Source organism: Mobula birostris, chromosome 7, assembly GCF_030028105.1.
Source record: "Mobula birostris isolate sMobBir1 chromosome 7, sMobBir1.hap1, whole genome shotgun sequence".
Lineage (NCBI taxonomy): Eukaryota > Metazoa > Chordata > Chondrichthyes > Myliobatiformes > Myliobatidae > Mobula > Mobula birostris.
Genome location: NC_092376.1, coordinates 149,159,016 through 149,178,725, shown reverse-complemented (window position 1 = coordinate 149,178,725; position 19,710 = coordinate 149,159,016). Strand labels below are relative to the sequence as shown.

General features: G+C 41.7%; 1 protein-coding gene across 3 annotated transcripts in view; it reads left to right on the top strand.

Moving 5' to 3' along the window:
- Positions 1-547: 547 nt before the first annotated feature.
- Positions 548-19,710, top strand: part of LOC140200495 (cation channel sperm-associated protein 3-like) — a 29,769-nt gene continuing 10,606 nt past the window's right edge. Inside the window, exons 1-8 of one of the 3 annotated variants that reach the window (XM_072263908.1) lie at positions 548-2,057; positions 4,044-4,193; positions 4,725-4,808; positions 6,417-6,567; positions 9,039-9,269; positions 9,440-9,622; positions 17,297-17,437; positions 17,520-17,639. In XM_072263908.1, coding sequence (XP_072120009.1) covers positions 6,514-6,567; positions 9,039-9,269; positions 9,440-9,622; positions 17,297-17,437; positions 17,520-17,639 — 729 coding nt within the window. In that variant the 5' untranslated portion in view covers positions 548-2,057; positions 4,044-4,193; positions 4,725-4,808; positions 6,417-6,513. Of the gene's footprint in view, positions 4,194-4,724; positions 4,809-6,416; positions 6,568-9,038; positions 9,270-9,439; positions 9,623-17,296; positions 17,438-17,519; positions 17,640-19,710 lie in introns of all 3 variants that reach the window. The other 2 variants (XM_072263907.1, XM_072263909.1) reach the window with 2 other exon arrangements.

Genomic DNA, 19,710 nt, shown 5'->3' with positions numbered 1-19,710 from the left:
TAAATGGCAGGATACTTGGTAGTGTGGAGGAGCAGAGGGATCTCGGGGTACATGTCCACAGATCCCTGAAAGTTGCCTCACAGGTGGAGAGGGTAGTTAAGAAAGCTTATGGGGTATTAGCTTTCATAAGTCGAGGGATAGAGTTTAACAGTCGCGATGTAATGATGCAGCTCTATAAAACTCTGGTTAGGCCACGCTTGAAGTACTGTGTCCAGTTCTGGTCGCCTCACTATAGGAAGGATGTGGAAGCATTGGAAAGGGTGCAGAGGAGATTTACTAGGATGCTGCCTGGTTTAGAGAGTATACATTATGATTACAGATTAAGGGAGCTAGGGCTTTACTCTTTGGAGAGAAGGAGGATGAGAGGAGACATGATAGAGGTGTACAAGATAATAAGAGGAATAGACAGAGTGGATAGCCAGTGCCTCTTCCCCAGGGCACCACTGCTCAATACAAGAGGATATGGCTTTAAGGTAAGGGGTGGGAAGTTCAAGGGGGATATTAGAGGGAGGTTTTTTACTCAGAGAGTGGTTGGTGCGTGGAATGCACTGCCTGAGTCAGTGGTGGAGGGAGATACACTAGTGAAGTTTAAGAGACTACTAGACAGATGGAGGAATTTAGGGTTTGGGCTTATATGGGAGGCAGGGTTTGAGGGTCGGCACAACATTGTGGGCCAAAGGGCCTGTACTGTGCTGTACTATTCTATGTTCTATGTTCAACTGTCAACCCCCAATTGTCCTGGAGGTAGCAGTGACAAGTTGCTGACTTAACCTGCTCTAGTCCCATGGGTGATGCTTGATAACGAACTTCAAAGTTTTTATCCAGGAATAATGAATTTCCATATCGAGTTGCCACATGAGTTAGAGCAGGAATTATGGCAATTTTACACTTGCTGCACTTATTGTAGTCAAGAACTTGCTGTCAAAGAAGCCTTGGTAAATCTTTGAAATGTTTCTTGAGGACCACACAAACTGGAAGTACAGTACTGTCTCCAGGGTTAAATCTTCAAGGGGGTTGATTGCAGGTCATTCAGTTGGGTTGCTTTGTCCTGGATATTGTTAAGCTTTTTGGTCCTTACAGTCAGTAGGAGGTTTTCTTTCTTTGACTGAGGCCCACTTTATGAGGAGTAGTGCTGATCTGGAGACTCCCAGCGTCCCAGCATCACTCTTTCCCAAGTATATACCAGTGGGTTGCGATGCATTGAGAGTCTCTCTGCCAGTATAAAATCATAGAGATGTTCAGCACAGAAGCCATTCCCCATTACCTACATGGTATTTAGTTTACTTCCATTTGCTAGACTTGGTTTGTATGTTGAGGCTCTTTAAGTACTCATCCAGATAAATATATTGAGGATTTCTCACTTCACCCTTCTAAGATGAGAGTTCTAGGCCCACACAAAACCTAATTAAATTTCTGCACTGTCTCCTTTCTTCTAAAGGAAGACACTGGACAATTTCTACTCTTAATTATAATTCCCAACTCTGATAACATCTAGTAATTCTTCCCTGCAGCTTCTGTAATGCTGGCACATCATTCTGAAGGAACGGTGACCTGAACTGTATACTGTAATCTCCCACTGATTGGAAGCAACATTCAAGGAACTAATCAGAAGAAATGTTAGATGACCTTGTGTCATCTCATCCAAGAGGACCACAGCCTTGTTGGGTTTGGAGGCTTGTGTGCCTCAATGACCCAGAGAGCTAAGTTGGCTGAAGTCATCGTTTATACTTTTGCTCTTGGTAGGGTGACCCATGGCAAACAGATCAAAGGGTAGAGGCCAGACTAAGAGTGGTCCACCGGTCCTCCAGGTTTGGGGATTCAGCTCAGGGTGAACAACTCTGACTAGTAAAACAAAATTAGGCAGTAACAGCAATGAAGAGTCCTTCTACATCTGATTGTGATAGTATTCCTGAGTCTCCACCCATGACACGCATGGCTTATTGTATTGAAAACGGAGAGGAAGCTACTGACGCAATGAAGGGAGCCCTGTGCACCACCAGAGATGGAAGACCTTCACTGCTGCCTTAAATGCCAGTGGTGTAACAGGCAGAAAGTCTGTAAGTAAGTTTCTGACATCTAACCAGTATTGTAGACTTGCGGGTTTGCTTGATTTTACTGTATACTATGTGCCTTATCCACCAAAAAGTGGAATTTTCTGGTGGCCAAACATTTAAATTCCTATCCCCATTCCCATCCAACATGTTGGTCCATGGCCTCCTCTTTTGCCAGAATGCGGCCTCTTTCAGGGTGGAAGTGCAACAGCTCATATTCCATCTAGGTACCCTCCAACATGATGGCGTAAACATCGATTTCTCCTCCCGGTAATTTTTTCCCTTCCCCCTTCTCTTTTCTTCAGTTCCCCACTCTGAGCTCTTATCTCTTCTCCTCAGCTGCCTATCACCTCCTCCTGGGTGCCCCTCCTTCTTACCTTTCTCCCATGGTCCACCCTCCTCTCCAGCCCTTAGCCTGGCTTTCCCACCTACCTGGCTTCACCTATCACCTTCTGGCTAATCCTCCTTCCCCTGTCCCCACCTTTTTATTCTGGCATCTTTCCCCTTCATTTCCATTCCTGAAGAAGAATCTTGGTCTGAAGCTTCAACTGTTTTTTCATTTCCATGCATGCTGGCTGACCTGCTGGGTTCCTTCAGCATTTTTTGTGTGTGTTACTTAATATTGCTAACTCATTTATTGATATGTATTCAAAGATCACTCTTCTTCTTCACTTAGAATATTTTAATTTATCATATTTTCCCTTGATATATTATCCTTCATTATGTGCATTATTTACTGGATGCTTATTCTTCTGAGCTTAGAAGAATGTAAGAGAGGTGATCTCATTAAAATGTATTAATTTGTATATGTGGGAGAAATGGGTGTGAAGTTTTTCCTTGTTCTGATGTCTGCACCTGGGGACACTATCTCAAGTTATGAAGTTGTCCATTGAGGATGGAGAAGAGAAGAAATGCCACCTTTAAACTGAAGTTTTAAAAAATTCTCTGACATCAGTCGCTGAGGGTATTCGAGACAAAATCAACAGATTTTTAGATCACAAAAGAGTCACGGAATTTATGATATTGCAGAGCTTAAAGAGTAAGCTTAATCTTATTGAATGGCAGAAGAAATCTGCAGGGTCAATGGAGTCCTCTTTCTGTTTCTTATGTTCTTTACAATTTGCCCAGGTTCTAGCTCTACAACATAGTCCTGTACCATGCCCTAATTTTTTGAACTTGCTGATTACAAAGATCTATTCAATCCATTTTTTCAAGAATCTAGATATCTGCACTATTTGCCCTACTTCTGTCACTGTTAAGGTGACGATAGTCAAAACTTCCTACTATTGTTGCCTTGTTATTTTTGTACTACTTAGAAACTTGTCTGGTCATTGTCTTTATCTCAATTCAGACAGCTGTAAGGCAATAGTACCTTCTCAGCAATGTGATTGCTTCTTCCTTGTTCCTCACTTCGACCCCATGTTGTTGATGCTTTTATCTTATTGACCTTTCTCAGCACTGTAATTGTTTCCTTATAGTTATATACCTCTATATTTTAACCCACCCAAATCCTGAACTAGGAACAACAAGGTGCTGTTTCTGTCTATCTTTAAGATATATTTCATTCATGATTGTGATATAAAATTTCTCTACTCTCAGTTCATTGCCTTTCTTTCCTCACCCCTTTGCACTAAAGTATGAACATTACACAACCCTATCACCTCACAGCTTCTGACATTCTTTCCATTCTCTTCTCTGCCTATCAACCTTGATGCACCTATCATCTGCCATCTCTATTCCTTCCCCCACTTCCTTTCCCTTCCAGATGAAGGATCTTGATCTGAAATGCTGACTGTCCATTTCCCACCATTAATGTTGCCTGGCCTACTGAGTTCCTCCTGTGCCTTTGTGTATTAACATTTTTTTTCTTAATTTTCTTGCCTTTGTTTCCCAGTCCTTTTAAAATTCTTTCCTTCGCTCCCTTTCTTCTGGGAGTAATTATATCTTTCTTCCTTATGAAATAGCCAAACTTGTTTTCACCCTCCTCAACAGTTGCTGCAAGCTTCTTCACAGGACACAGCTCACATACCAATCCTCATAGAGGGATCAGAAGTGGAGAGAGTGAGCAGTTTCACGTTCCTGGGTGTCAAGATCTCTGATGACCTAACCTGGTCCCAACATATCGATGCAGTTATAAAGAAGGTAAGACAGCAGCTATACTTCATTAGGAGTTTGAAGAGATTTGGTATGTCAAAAACTTCTATAGATGTTCTGTGGAGAGCATTCTGACAGGCTGCATCACTGTCTGCTATAGGGAGAGAGGCTGCTGCACAGGACGAAAAGAAGCTGCAGAGGTTGTAAATCTAGTCAGCTCCATCTTGGGTACTGGCTGACAAAGTACCCAGGACGTCTTTAGGGAGTGGTGTCTCAGAAAGGCAGTGTCCATTATTAAGGACCTCCAGCACCCAGGGCATGCCCTTTTCTCACTGTTACCATCAGGTAGGAGGTACAGAAGCCTGAAGGCACACACTCAGCGATTCAGGAACAGCTTCTTCCCCTCTGCCATCCAATTCCTGAATGGACATTGAATCCTTGAACACTACCTCACTTTTTAAAAATATACAGTATTTCTGTTTTTTTTCACGATTTTTAATCTATTCAACATGTGCATACTGTATAAAGTATACTGAATAAGATTTACTTATTTATCATTATTATTTTTTTTCCTTCTAGATTAAGTATTGCATTGAACTGCTGCTGCCAAGTTAGCAAATTTCATGTTACATGCCAGTGACAATAAACCTGATTCTAGTCCTGGTAAGCTCTCACCTCTCCTAGACCAATCTCAAAGCCTTCCAGCCTGCAACAGCTCTTCAGACATGTATTCATGTTCACATTCCTCTTATGTCCAATGTCAAAATACAACTCTTGTCCCCCCCCATTTTCCCTGTAGACTACCTGCATATCGTCTCTTTCTTAATACTGATTTGGACCACAGCCTCAGGCTGTTCACCCTACCTCTTCAGGCATCCTTTGATTTGTGACCTCATTTACCCTGGCATCAGTTAGGTAATGTGCCACCACCCACAGCTCACTTACCTGGGCTGAGAAATGATAGAATCTGAGGAGCTTTCCCCCAAAGCACCTTTGGTAACCTTTGACAACAAATGGCCCTTTGGCAGCTTGGGTTGTCAGCTTTGAATGGCCCTTTGTCTATCTTTGATTACAGTGCACAAGAGATATTTAACAATATTAAAATTTAAAGAAGCAATTAAACATTAAAATGATACTTCTTTGAAAAGTAAAAGTTAACTAAAATATATTCATCTGTTAAAATTAAAAACAATAAACATAAACAACCGGTTTTAAAAGTTCATCTCCTGTTAGCCGCCTTACCCATGGACTTCGAATCCCTATGAAAATCATTGCATTCAGTCTGTCAGGATACAATCAAGTGATAAATTCACCAGAGTGATGCTGCAAAAATCCCAGTAAGACTGGGCTTGGCAGCTAAAATCCCCACGGAACAAACTGACAGATTCACAGTGGAAGGCAAGTGTTAACACCCAGAATAATCTAGTCCTTAGCAAATTTGGTGGAACTTCAGTACGACTGAATAGCGTTCTGGGTTATTTTGAAGAACAATTAACAGATTTACCATATAATTTGTGGTAGAATAAGACCCTATGGGTTTTCTTCCCTGAGGGACATAAGTTAACCGGATAGATTTTCATGACAATCCGGTATTTTCATGGTGAATTTTACTGACACTAGCTTTCTTAAAATTCCAAAATATGTAACTAACTTCATATTTTTATCCAGTGAGTGAACCAATATGTGATGTCTCAGAAATTCATATTTTCTGGATAATACTGTTCTCATCTGCTCTGTGAAAACAACATTGAGAGTATTATTATTTCTTGGGGATATTTGATATGCACTACATTGTTACAAGATGTTCTCTTTTCATTTTGTCTGTCTATTCTGGAATGCCTGTACATCATAATTGATTTCACAGTTTCTCATTGTAATGTTCGGTGACATATGCTATATTCTATAACTGCCTTAAACATAATTGCACGCTATTCATCTTTTGTAATGACGAGTGATCATTTTGCTGCAAAGGAAATATAAATTTACATAAAGTTTTAAGAAAACATTTAATTTTTGGAGTGAACTAGATCAACAAATTAAAGTAAGAACTAGTTCAGCATAATTATCAGTTTCTGAGCAAGAAAACACACTGTTATCTGAGCAATGGCTTTAGGCACCCGAATACATACCTCAGCGGGGAACATCCCTGTTAATAAACCATTCAACTATGGATATTCCAAAAAAAGGAGGTAAGTAAATGCAAGGTTCAGAGCTTTACATACTCTGTGCAAATAGACTATTCTTACATTTTGTCTGATTTTCTTTTGCTAGGAGAGACTTTGTGTTTCATAATTATGTTAAAAAGTTTTTGAAGACTTGGATTTTCAAATGGTGCATCTTCACAGCAATCGTAGCGAATTCCCTTTTCATGGCATTAGAGACTGACTACAAAGTGGATAACGAATTTTTTGCTTTCTTTGATGTAAGAAAAACAGTATTTTAAAAGCATCTTTAAACATTTGAATATGCTATTGTTTTAATAGTTTGGATCCGTGGGTTACCATAGGTTATGATCAGTTGATGAAAGCCTTAGCCCATCCTGCTGAAGAGTTTCGGCCCAAAACATCGACTGTACTTTTTTTCCAAAGATGCTGCCTGGCTTCTGTGTTCCTCCAGCATTTTGTGTGTGTTGCTCAGATTTCCAGCATCTGCAGATTTTCTCCTGCCTTAGTTAGCTAAGTGGTGGGCATGTGGACAAGTGGTTAAGGCATTCGACTAGCGACCTGAGGGTCGTGAGTTCGAGCCCCAGCCCAGGCAGTGAGTTGTGTCCTTGAGCAAGGCACTTAACCACACATTGCTCTGCGATGACACTGGTGCCAAGCTGTATCGGCCCTAGTGCCCTTCCCTTGGATAACATCGATGTCGTGGAGGGGGGAGACTTGCAGCATGGGCAACTGCCAGTCTTCCATACAATCTTGCCCAGGCCTGTGCCCTGGAGAGTGAAGACTTTCCAGGCGCAGATCCATGGTCTTGCAAGACTAACGGACGCCTTAAGTTAGCTATTGAGTTAGGTTGCTAATATCACCCTGAACCAGTCAAAAATGTTTGAATACAGATAATTACAATCTTTAGTTGATTAGCATATTTAATACCATCTAATACTAAATTCCCATTAACGTTGGGACCACATAGGTGAAGCCCAACAACACTCACTTCTTTTGAAACACTACGCATGTACAGTCCCTGTTCAGCTCCTAAAAATCCAGGTTGAGGTAAGAATGAGGGTGTTTCATGAATTTCCTGAATAACTATATTTAGTTTTCACATTGTACATAAGTAGCAAAAGGCAGACTTATCAAAATGGTGAGAGATTGAAAATGAGTGGAGTAAAGTGAGATTAAGGTGTCCCTAGTGCATTAAACACAAAGTCAGCATGGAGCTGCAGCAAGTATTTAGGACTGCAAATGCCATATTGGCCTTTATTGCAGGGGTGATTGGGGTTTTTGAAGTTTAGAAATAGAGAACTATTGTGACAATATATAGAATATTGGCAAGGCCTTGTCTGCAGCACAGTGTAGATTCTCACACGAAACTGACTTGACTGTTCGCTCTAAATACAGTGTAGTGTCGAATGGCCACACGATTGCACGTGACTGATCATCTCCTTCCAGCAGAGTGTCCCAAACAAACAAAGAGAATTCTGGCTATTTTCTCGATTTGTTCTTGCTCTGTAAGAGTTGTCCCAAATAAATGGCCGTCTCGATTAACTAATAACCCAATTAACCAGAATCCACTGTACCAGAACCGGAGGCAGCACAGAAGAAATTGATTAGGCTGTATCCTGGGATGAATGTCTGACAAAAAAAAATCCAACATCTTTGGAGTTTGGAAGAATGGAGGGTGATCGATTAAAACATATCAGATCCTAAGGGAATAGAACGATTATGAGAAATTGCCACCAGGGAGTAGGGCTTAAGCAAGGGATATTGCTACATGAACAGGGGAGAGTACGGTCTTTCAAAACTGATATCCATTGGAGTTTCTCCTCACAGAGAAGGAGTGTGCTTGTCTTATGTGGAGGTAGGTGACTGGAGTTGTTCAAAAATGAGGTAGATAAGTTAATGAAAAACTGAGGAACGGAGGGCTATGTGGAACTAGCACAGATTAGGAACTGTAATCTGGGCATATTAATGGGGAACATATGGAATTGTAGGATAGTTTGAAGGGCCAGAAGATTTCATCCCACTCTTATATTCTAGTGCATTCTTATATAGAGGGAGTGAAATGCAAGTGACATTTCAATTAGCATTAAATAAACTAAGCCATTACTTCCCCAAAATGGATTGTAACAACCTTAAATATAGAGGCACTGTGATTTTCAAATTCTTATTCTCATGTTCAAATGCTTCATCCCTCCCCAGCATAGTTCATCTCTAAAACATTCTCCTGCAATTCTTTACTTCCAACCCTCTGTGCATTCCTCACACCCGTCACTCTACCAATGATATCTGAATCCACACCCATCCGGAATTCACAACCTGAACATCTCCACTTTTAACACTGCCAGTTTCTTGGCTGATTAATTTATTATTCTAACTTGCTTTTGAGTGTCTTATTCATTTAAATGTAACTTGAACTTGGTGATGATTGACTGAATTTTAAATGTCATCAGGGCAGCAGTGTTGACTGTAATTGGGTTTGACTAGAAATCAGCTTATGTCAAAAGTTACATTAACTACTATAATGTTGAAAAGTTATCATGTCGTACTGGGATTAATGCAACTGAATCCATGATAAATGAAGAAAGAAAAATACACACTAATTTATGAAAGAGTATAGGATACTCCCATAATTGAAAATATTTGTCTTTGGTGCTCAAATACTAGATGGATAGTGCAAGTCTTTTTTTCTAGTTATTTTTCAATCTAATTTAATTTATTTTCTCTTGGTTAGGTGGCTGAACAGCTGTTCTTAGCAATTTACACTGTGGAGTTCATAGCAAAGATTTATGTTGATCCAATCAGCTACTGGAAGACGGGTTTCAATGTATTTGACTTCATCGTACTGATGTTATCTTATATTCAGCGCATTTGCATGCTTAGAAATTCACGCATTATGTCCTGGTTTCATGTAGTGCGGCCCCTTAGAATACTCAGGGCGATCTCACTTATTCGTGGCTTGCAGGTAAATTATATTAGATGCATTATGCAGAATAATGCTATAGTTTGAGCAAATCTATAAGTGGAAATCAATCCTAATAATGTAGTTCAAATGATGTTCAGAATGTAAATTTCTCAGCCGCTCATTTTTTTTACTGTATTGACTTATCGGCTTTTATCTTCCTGTTCTTGTAGGTTCTGGTTGGTGCCTTGGTGAGGACGATCAAAAGTGCTATTTTTGTCCTGTTTCTCCTTTTCCTGCTGATGACCGTGTTTGCACTGATTGCCTATAATTTCTATGGAGATTCAAAAACTGGTGACTTTAAAAACTGGGGTAGCCTTAAATCCGCATACTTCACACTCTTCAGTTTGGTGACGGTACTAGAATATTTCAGCTTTATTTAGTTCAAAGAGAACAGTCAAATTAACAATTAGTTCTCTCAATGTTCATAAAACTAAATAATTGATATTTTAAAAAAGACTGATATATTGTCTTGGATTAAGATATTGTCCATTTTCCATATAAGTTTCAAAGATGGCTTAGTTGGTTACAGAGTTTGTTTCTGCATCCAACAATATTGGGTTCTAGGTCTTCTCCAGAGATGATTGCAATCTCCTGAGGCTGACACTGCCCTACTGCATTAATGGAGAGTTGCATTTCCTAATGTACAGTTGTCTGAGAAATCATCAAAAGTTGCAACCTCTTCTAGATAGATGTAAAAGATTCCATTGAAGAGACATTAAAGATGAGCAGAGAGGTTCTCATAGTTGGAGATTGGATTGGCAAAAACATCTCCTTCACAAATTCCATCAGTGCAGGTGCACCACAAGGTTGTGTGCTTAGTCCCCTGCCTACTTGCTTTACACCTACTGTGTGGCTAAGTACAGCTCCAATGCCATATTTAAGTATGCTGATGATGCCACTGTGGTTGGCTGAATTAAAGGTGGTGATGTATCAGCATATAGGAAGGAGATTAAAAATTTGGCTGACTGGGACCTCAATAACAATCTCTCACTCAATGTCAGCAAGACCAGGGAGCTGATTATTGATTGCAAGAGGAGGAAACTGGAGGCCCATGAGCCAGTCAGGGGAGCAGAGGTGGAGAATGTCAGCAACTTTAAATTCCTCGTTGTTATCATTTCAGAGGACCTGTTGTGGACCCAGCACATAAGTACAATTATGAAGAAAGCATGGTAGCGCCTTTACTTCCTTAAAAGTTTGCGAAGATTTGGCATGACATCTAAAACTTTGATAGATTTCTATAGATGTAAGGTGGAGAGTATAGTGATGGGTTGCATCATAGCCCTTGAACGGAGAATCCTACCAAAGTAGTGGATACGGCCCAATCCATCATGGGTAAAGCCCTCCCCACCATTGAGCACATCTACACGGAACTCTGTCACAGGAAAGCAGCGTCCATCATCAGGGACCTCCACTACCCAAACTATACTCACTCTTGCAAAGAGGAGGAAGGTACAGGGACCCTCAGGACTCACACTGCCAGGTTATTACCCCTGAACCAATACGCTCTTGGACCAGTTGGGATAACTTCACTTGCCTCATCACTGAATTGTTCCCACAACCTTTCAAGGGCCCTTCATCTCATATTCTCAATATTTATTGCTTGTTTATTTATTATTATTATTATTATTATTATTTATTTTTTCTTTTCTATTTGCACAGTTTGTTGTCTTTTGCACATTGGTTGTTTGTTCGCCCTACTGGGCGCAGTCTTCCATTGATTCTACTTTGGTTTTTGGATTTACTGACAATACCTGCAAGAAAATGAATCTCTGGATTGTATATGGTGACATATATATATACTTTGACATTAAATTTACCTTAAACTTTTGAACTTTGAAGAGACTGCAGACCCTGGACGAGCAATAGATCTGATGAAATTTGCACCTATATGATGTTCTCAAGCTGAAACATCAACTGTCCATTTCCTCCATAGACACTGGCTGAACTGTTGAGTTCCGGCAGGTTCTTCCAGTTTTCTGGATTCTTTGTACCTATCCCTTTAGTATAACAGATAACCTGTTTATAGTACATAATTGCTTCTCATGAGTCTTGCTGGGTGTGAATTAGGGGTTACTTTACAATGTGTTCTAACCCTGATCATACAATACTTTACACTACCTTAAAGGGACTAAGGTTATTAAAAGAGTTATGTGAAGGTTATTTTTTTAATTCCCATGACGTGACACTTACGCCTTTGTATTTGAACATAAATATGGAATTCTAGCTGCTGATGACTCAGATAGATACCAAATTTGAAGCTTTCTTGTCTGCGAACCAAATATCACAACCAGAAGCCCTCTTGCTATCATAAGAAAGGTCCTTATTTTTCAGATTCTACATTGCACTTTAGAAGTCTCTCACTTTGTACACATGGAATTACTTTGCTCAACCTGATTTTGGTATAATTGTTCATTTCCCTGGCTCTAAAGGGGACCACTGGGAAATCTTTGGAGATTAAGAAAGGGGACAGAAACCACTTAATGGGCTTCAGACTCTTATTGGTGTGCTTTGCAACATGAAATATGTGTACGTAGCTGGGGAAACTGGCCTTCTCAGTTTCAAGATGTAACAGAGATCAAAGCAGAAATTATTAGTTCACAGGAAATCTGATTGTAACACCAATAATTGAGCACAGACCGACAACTGAACTTGTAATTTTCCTGGACTTTTTGGCTCTGATTCAACCACTCACAAGGCTACAATGAAAGCTGAAGGATTTTGTTTGAAGATCGTGAGCTGACTTACTAATTAAACAACATGAATGAAGGCTTGTTTTTATACAGCTGTCCACAAAATCCTGCCCAAAATTTGAATTAACGATATTCTTAGCAGATATTCCTCGTTAATAAGCACTAAAGGAAATAATTACCTTAACCTGTAGGCTTTATGTGACAAATTCTTAGGAGATTTGTTTTGTTGTTGAAAGATAATCTATTTAAATATTTTAACTGTGCTTAGGTAATTGGGGAACTTCAGTCAGCTTTCAAGTCTGAGAAATGTTATTGATAATTTAGATGTAAAAAGACTAGGGTGTATATTTTCACCCACTAAGATAAAAATGCTTCATTATTAGATATAAGAATATAGAATTTAGATTGTACTGTGCCTGTTTTAATGATGTAATTATGGTGTGTATGAGCTTCTCCTGCTTTGGAAATACAAGCAGGCCATATCGGATCTGTTATCCTGCAGCAACCTGGAGCATGTTGCAGTAATGATAAATCTCCCATTAGAGACTCTAAATAAAAGCCCAGTACTCACTACAACACCCTCTTGTGTAATTGATCTGCCCCATCATCTGACTGGAATCCCAAATCAGATCACCGTCAGAGCTTGCCTGCAATATCTGTGGCTAAGTACATCATTATGTGTGAAGTAGCTTCAATGATCTTTAGAACATCTAACCTGTGTAATGAGGAACACTTGCATCTCCTTCCTAAAGAAAAAAAACATTATAGATTATGTAGAGTGGACAGTGTGATGCAGTAATATTAGAAAACTGAAGGAGAGAAGGGTAAAGACCTCATAAATAATGGGCTGCTGGTGAGAGGACGGAATGCGTGGCCAAGCAGTAAGATTCTTATCTGTATCATTCTTTTAAGATCACTGAACTTTTTTTTGGATTGCCCTGGGTGTAAGTTTTCTGGTTTAACCTCCTTCATACTGGAATGAAAGTGTCTATTGCAGAAATATATGCCAAATAAAAAAAAACCTTTCTCTGACTTGAATACCCAGAAACAGCTTTGCAAAAGATGATTGTGTAGGATTTTGTGAATGAAACATGTGAGAGTCATTTTGAACTGCAAACAACAGGAATTCTGCAGATGCTGGAAATTCAAGCAACACACATCAAAGTTGCTGGTGAACGCAGCAGGCCAGGCAGCATCTCTAGGAAGAGGTACAGTCGACTTTTCAGGCCGAGACCCTTCGTCAGGACTACCTGAAGGAAGAGTTAGTAAGAGATTTGAAAGTTGGAGGGGGAGGGGGAGATCCAAAATGATAGGAGAAGACAGGAGGGGGAGGGATGGAGCCAAGAGCTGGACAGGTGATAGGCAAAAGGGATATGAGAGGATCATGGGACAGGAGGTCCAGGAAGAAAGACAAAGGGGGGGAGGAATCCAGAGGATGGGCAAGGGGTATATTCAGAGGGACAGAGGGAGAAAAAGGAGACTGAGAGAAAGAATGTGTGTATAAAAATAAATAACAGATGGGGTACGAGGGGGAGGTGGGGCATTAGCAGAAGTTAGAGAAGTCGATGTTCATGCCATCAGGTTGGAGGCTACCCAGATGGAATATAAAGTGTTGTTCCTCCAACCTGACTGTGGCTTCATCTTTACAGTAGAGGAGGCCGTGGATAGACATGTCAGAATGAGAATGGGATGTGGAATTAAAATGTGTGGCCACTGGGAGATCCTGCTTTCTCTGGCGGACAGAGCGTAGGTGTTCAGCAAAGCGGTCTCCCAGTCTGCGCTGGGTCTCGCCAATATATAGAAGGCCACATCAGGAGCACCAGACGCAGTATATCACCCCAGCCGACTCACAGGAAGGACTGTTTGGGGCCCTGAATGGTGGTAAGGGAGGAAGTGTAAGAGCATGTGTAGCACATGTATAAGCCTACTGACTCTCACAGCAAGCGGAATTAGTCCTTACTCTTAATAATTTCTCCTTTGGCTCCTCCCACTTCCTCCAAACTAAAGGTGTAGCTATGGGCACCCGTATGGGTCCTAGCTATGCCTGCCTTTTTTTTTGGTTTTGTGGAACAATCTATGTTCTGTGCCTATTCTGGTATCTGTCCCCCACTTTTCCTTCGCTACATCGACGACTGCATTGGCGCTGCTTCCTGCACGCATGCAGAGCTCGTTGACGTTATTAACTTTGCCTCCAACTTTCACCCTGCCCTCAAGTTTACCTGGTCCATTTCCGACACCTCCCTCCCCTTTCTAGATCTTTCTGTCTCTGTCTCTGGAGACAGCTTATCCACTGATGTCTACTATAAGCCTACTGACTCTCACAGCTATCTGGACTATTCCTCTTCTCACCCTGTCTCTTGCAAAAATGCCATCCCCTTCTTGCAATTCCTCCGTCTCCGCCGCATCTGCTCTCAGGATGAGGCTTTTCATTCTAGGATGAGGGAGATGTCCTCCTTTTTTAAAGAAAGGGGCTTCCCTTCCTCCACTATCAACTCTGCTCTCAAACACATCTCCCCCATTTCACGTACATCTGCTCCCACTCTATCCTCCCGCCACCCCACTAGGAATAGAGTTCCCCTGGTCCTCACCTACCACCCCACCAGTCTCCAGGTCCAACATATTATTCTCCGTAACTTCCGCCACCTCCAACGGGATCCCACCACTAAGCACATCTTTCCCTCCCCCCCCCCCCGCTTTCTGCAGGGATCGCTCCCTTTGCGACTCCCTTGTCCATTCGTCCCTCCCCAATCCCTCCCCACTGATCTCCCTCCTGGCACTTATCCGTGTAAGCGGAACAAGTGCTACACATGCCCTTACACTTCCTCCCTTACCACTATTAAGGGCCCCAAACAGTCCCTCCAGGTGAGGCGACACTTCACCTGTGAGTCGGCTGGGGTGATATACTGCGTCCGGTGCTCCTGATGTGGCCTTCTATATATTGGCGAGACCCGACGCAGACTGGGAGACCGCTTTGCTGAACATCTACGCTCTGTCCGCCAGAGAAAGCAGGATCTCCCAGTGGCCACACATTTTAATTCCACATCCCATTCCCATTCTGACAAGTCTATCCACGGCCTCCTCTACTGTAAAGATGAAGCCACACTCAGGTTGGAGGAACAACACCTTATATTCTGTCTGGGTAGCCTCCAACCTGATGGCATGAACATTGACTTCTCTAACTTTCGCTAATGCCCCACCTCCCCCCTGTACCCCATCTGTTATTTATTTTTATACACACATTCTTTCTCTCAGTCTCCTTTTTCTCCCTCTGTCCCTCTGAATATACCCCTTGCCCATCCTCTGGGTTCCCCCCCCCCTTGTCTTTCTCCCTGGGCCTCCTGTCCCATGATCCTCTCGTATCCCCTTTGCCAATCACCTGTCCAGCTCTTGGCTCCATCCCTCCCCCTCCTGTCTTCTCCTGTCATTTTGGATCTCCCCCTCCCCCTCCCACTTTCAAATCTCTTACTAACTCTTCCTTCAGTTAGTCCTGACGAAGGGTCTCGGCCTGAAACGTCGACTGTACCTCTTCCTGGAGATGCTGCCTTGCCTGCTGCGTTCACCAGCAACTTTGATGTGTGTTGCTTGAGAGTCATTTTATGTGCTTAACAAAAGCTGCAGCCCTTTAATTCCATTATGACCAAACCAAATCCTGTTGTTTTACCCTGATGTCATTATGTCAGACACCATCTCTTAAAGTGAACACAACAACTCAATAACGGTGTTTGTGAATTATGTAGAACAGTTTCTATAACGAACAACGTGTCATCTGTCGCTCATTGCATTACCCTACAATTGTACTTCCTGATCCTTTTAAAGACACTTCTTTATTAATGAAGCTTTCCTACCTTTCTTGGTCAATGATAAATGCTATCTTTCTTTAAATGATGTAAGTTTGTTCTAGCAACACACATCAAAGTTGCTGGTGCATGCAAGGTCAGGCAGCATCTCTAGAAAGAGGTACAGTCGACGTTTCAGGACGAGACCCTTCGTCAGGACTAACTGAAGGAAGAGTGTGTAAGAGATTTGAAAGTGGGAGGAGGAGATCCGAAATGATAGGAGAAGACAGGAAGGGGAGGAATGGAGCCAAGAGCTGGACAGGTGATTGGCAAAGGGGATATGAGAGGATCATGGGACAGGAGGCCCGGGGAGAAAGACGGCGGGGGGGAACCCAGAGGATGGGCAAGGGGTATAGTCAGAAGGACAGAGGGAGAAAAAGGAGAGAGGGAGAAAGAATGTGTGTATAGAAATAAATAATGGATGGGGTACAGGGGGGAGGTGGGGCATTAGCGAAAGTTAGAGAAGTCAATGTTCATGCCATCAGGTTGGAGGGTACCCAGACGGAATATAAGATGTTGTTCCTCCAACCTGAGTGTGGCTTCATCTTTACAGTAGAGGAGGCTGACGTTCACCAGCAACTTTGATGTGTGTTGCTTGAATTTCCAGCATCTGCAGAATTCCTGTTGTTTAAGTTTGTTCCACTTTTTTTTTATCCTGCACCCATTCATCAAACAGAAGATAGGTCTGGGAGCACAATAGCTTACAAAATGGACCTTCTAACTTCAACTTAATGAAGTGAACAGACAAGTCACAGGTACTAAGGCCTGTGAGATTATTTTGGATTTGATTGCCCTTCTAGGTCCATAGGTCACTGGCTCCTCCTACATTATACTGATAGGAACATTCAAAATGTCTGGTGACAAGATTGGAAAAGCAATAATATCAGATGCCAGCTGTCTAACAAGTGTTGAGTCTGCTTGTTGGGGAGCAGGTATTCTGTCATCAGTGTAAGATGGCTGACATTGGGCTTCCATTCTACCCTAATGACTGAGTGGCTCTTGTCAGGTGTGGCATGCTTCCCCAGTAACTGGCTCCTGTGGGACAATTTCAGAGGTTCTAATTTACTTTGAGTTGTGTATCCATGAGGGAAACAAAGCATCTATTTGGCCAAGGCAGAAAGATTTCTGAAGTTCTCACAGCAACTCTCCTAATAATTTCATTTGGAATTTTCAGCTTTGTATAACTGGCACTCCTGATATGCTCCTATTGACTTGCCAATGCCATTCATTAGCCTGGAGGTTTCAGAAGGCTAGCCTTTGACCTTCCCCAGTATTTATGTAAATCTGCATATGCTGTGTATTCTAGGGGTCCATGGATGTATCTTCACTTATGAGTAAAAGATTCTCTCTGTACAGAGAAGATAAAAGATTCAATGTTGCTTGGAAAATGATACAAATAATTTTGGTTGTGAAACGTAATGAACTTCTATGTGGAAAACTGAGCAACTTTTGAAAAGATTTTGTGTAAAGATCTGTCTAATAGTCTCCTGTTTCCTTGCAGCTGGATAGCTGGAGCGACCTTGAGGAAGAAACAGATCAATTTGGTTTCAAATCAAGTCGACTTTTCATCATGTGTTTCATTTTGCTGGGTGTCTTTCTCTTTGTCAACCTCTTCATTGGAGTTATCATTATAAATATAAGGGTATGTCTGCACCTGGTTACACCACTGCACATCACAGCCTGTTTGATAAGACTGTTAAAATAAATGATGTGTTTATTCCTAGGAAACATCTAGAGAGTTTAATAAAGGGATCCAAGCTGAAAGAGAATCAACGCTGATGGGAAAGAAGCAAGCTATATTACAAAGGCAAAGAAGTCATATCACGGAGATAATGGAAAAGCAGGTACAGAGTTCCTCAGATTCAGATTTAAGTTGTAATGGAAGGAGGTTTAATGCCTTGAAAACTCTTAAAATTAAAGCCAGACCTTTCAGTGTGAAGTTTAAAAAATCATGTAAAGGATATCTTTGTTAATGGCAGTTGCTGCTTACTGTTAATTTTATACAGATTAATAATTTCTCGAAGAAAAGTGTTAAAATAAGCAATGACAGTTGTGCAACTATGAGACATAGTTCAGACACGATCCCAATGAACGATGGAATAGGCTCATAGGTCTACTGCTGTTGCTGCGGTCCTGATTTGTACTCACATTGAAAAGATTTAAACTCGTGTTGAAAGTTTCTTCATTCTCCTGATAGCTATTAACCCTGTTTTCTCCCGGTGCCTTTCTCATTGAGAACAAAGTTGTAGTAATTAGGTTTATCAATGTAAGAAAATGAAGAGTGTGGCTGCAGAACCACCTACCAGATACCTGCCTCATTGCATAGACTACAGAGCTGACCACAGGAGGACAGAACACTCACTGAACCAGCAAAAGCTCATTTTAGGCTTCCATAAGGAACTTCTCTCAAACTCCAAACTACATAATATATCAGTAGAGTACAGCCTTTTAGCTCATGATATCTGTGCTGAACATGACGCTAAATTAATCTAAATCTCTTCTGCCAGCACAAATTCCTCACTCTCCATTCCCTGCATACTCAAGTCTAAAAGCCTCTGAAATGCCACTATTATATCTGTTCTCATCACTACCCCGGTAGATTATTTTGGGTACCCATTACTCAATATGTACAAATAAAACGTTCCCTTCACATCCCCTTTAAACTTTCTCCCTCTCACCATAATTGCAGGTTCTTGAGCATTTACTCTCCTCCCATCCGCTAGGTGCTACAGGAGCCTCCGCTCCCGCACCAGCAGGCACAGGAAGAGCTTCTTCCCCGAGGCTGTGACACTGCTGAACCTCACATCACAGCGCTAAGCAGTATTGCACCCATATTGTACTGTCTCAGTACTTTTATGTTTGTGTGCTGTAGCACTTTTTATTCGCAGTTGTTTTGTAAATAACACTATTCTTTGCATTTCTGATCAGATGCTAACTGCATTTCATTGGCTTTGTATCTGTACTCGGCACAATGACAATAAAGTTGAATCTTATTTGACATTTTGTTCCCCCTGGGGTAAACATTCTGACTCTCTACCCTATCTATGCCTCTTATAATTTTATAGAACATAGAATAGTACAGCACAGCACAGTACAGGCCCTTTGGCCCACATTGTTGTGCCGACACTCAAACCCTGCCTCCCATATAACCCCCCACTTTAAATTCCTCCATATACCTGTCTAGTAGTCTCTTAAGTTTCACCAGTGTATCTGCCTCCACCACTGACTCAGGCAGTGCATTCCATGCACCAACCACTCTCTGAGTGAAAAATCTTCCTCTAATATCCCCCTTGAACTTCCCACCCCTTACCTTAAAGCCATTTCCCCTTGTATTGAGCAGTGGTGCCCTGGGGGAGAGGCACTGGCTATCCACTCTATCTATTCCTCTTAATATCTTGTATACCCCTATCATGTCTCCTCTCATCCTCCTTCTCTTCAAACAGTAAAGCCCAAGCTCCCTTAGTCTCTGATCATAATGCATACTTTCTAAACCAGGCAGCATCCTGGTAAATCTCCTCTGTACCCGTTCCAATGCTTCCACATCCTTCCTATAGTGAGGCAACCAGAACTGGACACAGTACTCCAAGTGTGGCCTAACCAGAGTTTTATAGAGCTGCATCATTACCTCGCGACTCTTAAGCTGTATCCCTTGACTTATGAAAGCTAATACCCCATAAGCTTTCTTAACTACCCTATCCGCCTGTGAGGCAACTTTCAGGGATCTGTGGACATGTACCCCCAGATCCCTCTGCTCCTCCACACTACCAAGTATTCTGCCATTTACTTTGTACTCTGCCTTGGAGTTTGTCCTTCCAAAGTGTACCACCTCACATTTCTCTGGGTTGAACTCCATCTGCCACTTCTCAGCCCACATCTGCAACCTATCAATTTCTCTCTGCAATCTTTGACAATCCT